At 37.3% G+C, this 4,979-nt stretch overlaps 1 protein-coding gene across 2 annotated transcripts; it reads left to right on the top strand.

The window, feature by feature from the left end:
- Positions 1–2,782, top strand: LOC113731764 (uncharacterized). 2 transcript variants are annotated; one of them, XM_027257189.2, is made up of 2 exons: positions 1–157; positions 1,545–2,782. In XM_027257189.2, the coding sequence occupies exon 2, from the start codon at positions 1,599–1,601 to the stop codon at positions 2,580–2,582; it is 984 nt and encodes a 327-aa protein (XP_027112990.1). In that variant the 5' UTR covers positions 1–157; positions 1,545–1,598; the 3' UTR covers positions 2,583–2,782. The 2 variants fall into 2 exon arrangements, with proteins under 2 accessions (XP_027112990.1, XP_027112991.1); XM_027257190.2 differs by lacking the exon at positions 1–157 and adding an exon at positions 190–1,019.
- Positions 2,783–4,979: the final 2,197 nt, after the last annotated feature.

Genomic DNA, 4,979 nt, shown 5'->3' with positions numbered 1-4,979 from the left:
AGGCATCTGCTGATTTGCAGTCCTAAAACGTCATTTACTTGTCATTAGGATATTTGATTCCGACAATTACTAGGAAATAACCAGGGCTTCTTCTGGTTCTCCCAAGTCCCACCTCACTGCCACTGGGTAGATTGTAGAAATGGTTAACCTCTCGATGGTACTTTCTCTTTGCTTTCACTTCCTAGTTGCTAATTACTATTCCGGTATCTTTATCTGAATTTTGGTTTCTTGGCTTCTCTGATTTCCTACCTGATTAATTGGACACAGAACCCAAAAAGAGTTTGAATATTTTGCTGGTTTTAGCATATAGCTGATTGCTTTTTATTCTATCTGATCCCCAGTTCATCTTAGGCAAACATTACTTAATTTCTTTTCCAGTAAAAACGTATCATACAATAATCTTGGTGGAGGTTTTGGTAGTTTCAAACTATAGGAAAAACAAAGAATCTTTGAAAATGCAAACTTTAGGTGATTTACATAATAATTTCTTGGGTCCAAAATGATGACATGATTCTCATGGGTTCCAGAAAAAAGCTTTGTTACTATCTTTTGGATCTACTTCTTGATTGAGTGCATCTAGTTTCAGAAAATTCTTTAAAAAAAAAAAAAATTTCACCAATGAGGAAATTAGGCGTGGATTTGGTTTTCATAGAATTTATCTATTATGTTTGATCTTTGAGGTTCTGGGATTGCGTGAATTTGCTTGAGATGTTTCTGATTGCCTTCGAGTGATTTAATTGATAAGAAATTTCAACCTCTTATGGTTTTATATTAAAAAACGGGTCTAATAAAAATTGCGAAATCTTTGTTGGATTCGTAAAAGTGAAAGCCATTAGTTTATAAGAAAGTAGACGGTCATGTGCCCCCCTGTTTCAACTATTTTTTCCTGTTCGATGACTGAGCTTCTTTACTTGGTTAAAGATCACTTTGTTGGTCCTGTACTTCTTTAAGCCAAATGGTGGAGTCATGTAGTTCAGCTTGATTGGGGAAAACCGTGGACAACAACCGGAACTTCCTTGGTAGGCAATCTTAAACTGGGGCTGGAAGCAAATGAACTAGAGAATAGATTGAGATACAATGATAGAATGGTGTTGTATTTTCTATGATTATCTTTACAGTATATCTGAAAATGACTATCAAGTTCCTTTTGGCTAACCATTTATATTTCAATTCATCCTAAATCCTAACTTTGTCGATTTCTTCCTATTTCTTTATCAGCTTGGACACTATGTTGAGGTTTACTTTTTTCCTTTAATTGACTAAATGATTGTTTCAAAGCATCAAATCTGGAATCAAACTCATTTCTTCTGGGTAATGTAGACACTGTGACGGTGTGCTCTGGTTTTACTGTTTGTGGCATTGAAAGTCCTTGAGTTGTAGCGTAAGTTCTTTGTAACACCCCAAGAGGTGTGGACCTTTTGCTTGTGATTTCATTGGAATCTTAACTGGAAATATTGTGTTATACAGCAAATGCACTCGGTTAGCTTTTCTCATTTTAGTCTATACTTGAATCTTGCTGAAGATTTTTTTTATTTCTTATTCAGGTAAGTGTCAGGATTATTCCATCTTAGCTGTTGAGCTCATTCGTGGCAGAAGGAATGGCAACTTTAGCCCATTCAACATCTTTCTTATCGGTGGGTAGTCTATCCTCTGACCACCATAAGCAATTGAAATTGTGGAAATTCCAAAAGCCACTAACAAGAAGAGGCTTCAAGCGCCTTGCTCTTTGCTCTTCAAATATGACCCCGTGGGAACCTGCGGAGATTGCGTATGCTCCTGCTAGCGATGCTGAAGGTAGATTCTTGCAGAAGTCTGGCACTATATTTGAAGCCCTGAATTCAGAGAAAACTGATGAAGCTACAGCAAAAAATTCCAAAGAGGATGCAAGTCATCGGCCAATGTTGCTGCTCCCCTACCTGAGATGGACGGTGTGGCTTTTGGGACCTCCCATTCTGTTAGCAACAGGCATGGTGCCCACCTTGTGGTTACCAGTTTCGTCAATTTTCCTCGGCCCAAATATTGCCAGCCTTCTTTCATTGACAGGACTGGACTGCATTTTTAATCTTGGTGCATCCCTGTTTCTCCTCCTAGCTGATTCTTGTGCTCGTCCAGAAAATTCTGGACATGTTTTCGGCAGTAGGCCTCCTGTTAGTTATCAGTTCTGGAACATGGTTGCAAACATAATGGGCTTTGTTGTTCCGCTGTTGACGATGTTTGCTTCTCAAAAGGGTCTGCTTCAGCCTTTTCTGCCTCCTATATCATATTTGGTTCTGTTGGGTCCCTACCTTCTCCTTCTGTCTGTACAAATACTGACAGAGATGCTTACATGGCACTGGCAGTCGCCAGTATGGTTGGTGACCCCTGTTGTGTATGAATCTTATCGGTTATTGCAGCTGATGAGGGGGCTGAAGCTGGGAGCTGAGCTCACTGCACCAGCATGGATGTTGCACACCATCAGGGGACTGGTTTGTTGGTGGGTGCTCGTTCTTGGCATGCAGCTCATGAGGGTTGCGTGGTATGCTGGTTTTACAGCTCGTGATCGTCGTCAAAAAGAGCCTTCAGTGCTTGTTGGTGGTAACTAGTTTGTAGGGCCAAGCCATTTTGCTGGCTGCATAAGCAAATTGTAAGTAACAACTGAATTGGTATAGGTTGTATACGTAGAGCAAGGCAATGCCTTCATACTTTGTTTGGTTCATGAGAAAACCAATGTTCAAGCATTGCGTGTATGTCTCAGTTATTGCACTTGTGATGTTTAATTTTGATTTGTCTTGCATTTAGTTTATTTTCACATGCACTTCTTTAGTCTAATGTTGCTTAGCTCTTCATATTAACGATACGGACACCCCAACAAATATAGACGAGGTTGCTATTTTTTGGAATAACGAGGAAGATAATATGCCTCCTTTGGCTGGTAATAAAAACAGACGTTTTCAAGGATAGAGATTACAGTTTATGCCCTCTGTTTCTACTGGTAAACATCTTGGATACCATGCAAATACTTAGCTCCATTCATCTTGGATATAGTTTGATCTATGAGTCTTTTTTCTTTTGTCAAAAGATCTATGAGGTTTTCTGCTCAACCATGTTTACAAGCTTTTGTTTGCTTAATCGGCTTCTTTGATTACTTGTTCAAGATGTTGACCTTCAAGAGCGTGGAGCAAGAGCAGTTGTAGTAGCAACAGTACCTGAACATTTTACGGTCTTGATTGATCAAGAAAAATTCCTACAAAGCCCGCCCCCAAAAATGCACCATACGATAGCTTAGGCTGGAATCGAAACGATAACGTCTAAGTAAAGATCCTATCAGCGAACTACCGCCTGAGGCTCGCCCTTCCACTTGATAAAGTTGCAGTATCTGGCTAGACATATTTGGGCCCCACGTGAGCCCTTCAATTGGATTTTTAATCCTGACAAAAAAAAAAATTGGATTTTTAATTTAGATCTCCACTGCTATTAGTGCGTTTGTCAAAGGAATTTGTGGGCCAAATTTGTTGAGATGCCGGAAAGACGAGCATCAGTAAAGCGCTGATTCCAGATGACAAATTTGTTGAGATGATGGTTTTCTTTCACACCATAAAGTTGGTAATAAGAAGAAGAAAGTGCATTTTACCAAAATATGCGATCGTGCGGCCAAGGCCATCTTCCTGCGCTCTTAGATTCTCTAGTTCTGTCGGTTGTACGACTTTTCTTCGCTCCTCTAGTCTTCCCTTTTGCACTAAAAACAATTGTACTAACTTCTTTTGGCATTCTTGGCTCCTAATTATAGCCAAACATTTATCTAATTGTTGTAGCTGCACACCAAACGAAGAGAAGACTGAATCTCAGCCTTGGAAATTGGATGTTGGAGGTCAAAATGACACAGGAATCTCTGAAGACGACTTTCAGGAAAGATCTGTTCTCTTTTTGGTAATTTTCATCATTTGATCCAATTGAAGAAAAATTCTTCTTTGATGAACAAGAATATTTATATCCGGTGGAGCATGGATTGAAGATTTACTCCTTTCCATTTTAGGGTGTTTCAAAATGTTGGTTATCTTATCAAATTTAAAATTACTTTTGATCTATTTTTTTCAATGTTACCCCATCTTTATCTACATTTCATACTAGATTCAAATTTGAAAATTGAATTTTTAAAAATAACTTTAAAAACAAATCTACTAACATCACCGTCAAGTCACTATACTTAAAAAGTTGAAATATCAAATAGCGTGTTTGGATTGTAAATTATTTGAAATATTTTTACTGTAGCACTTTTTGTGATGTGATGTATGTGAGATAAAAAAATAATTAGAAAGATAAAAAGGTGTATTGAAAATTGTAATGGTGATATAAGCAAATACTCTCTCCGTTCCACTTTAATAGTTCTGTTTTCTTTTTTCGTCTGTCCCAAATTGTAGTCCAGTTTCCAATTGAAGAATGTAGTTGTATTTTAATTTTTCTAAAATATCCTTATTCAATATAAGTTGTTGTTACTATAAACCTACCCCATTCAATGAGAGTTGATTCTCTTTTTACCATCAATTCAAGTTCCCATAAAGTTATACTCTAATTAATGTGAGGGTATTTTAAAAAAATAGATACCTAAATTAATTGTTCCAATAAAGTTAACTACTTTTTCTTAAACTATGTGAAAAAATAATCAAAACTATCAAAGTGGAACGAAGGGAGTATATGACATGTAATTTGGGACGGAGAGGATACTTTGGACTGTTGTTGACCCTACAAAATGGCATATTTCTTTTCTTTTATGATGATCACACGCTCACAGCTATCTACCGCAAAAAGGAGATAGAGGAACAATAGTCAGGTAATGATGTACAAGACAACAAAAATTTTAATGATGTCAAAATGTTATAAAGTAGCACCAATTGATGCATATTTAAGATATTTTTCATGTACTAGCATGTAATGAATTCGTAGCATCAGCAATATATTGAAAAAAAAAATTTCTCCTAACGCCTTCTGCAATTTATCTCACC

Source organism: Coffea arabica, chromosome 2e (assembly GCF_036785885.1).
Source record: "Coffea arabica cultivar ET-39 chromosome 2e, Coffea Arabica ET-39 HiFi, whole genome shotgun sequence".
In the NCBI taxonomy this organism is placed as follows: Eukaryota; Viridiplantae; Streptophyta; class Magnoliopsida; order Gentianales; family Rubiaceae; genus Coffea; species Coffea arabica.
This window is presented reverse-complemented; position numbering and strand designations above follow the sequence as displayed.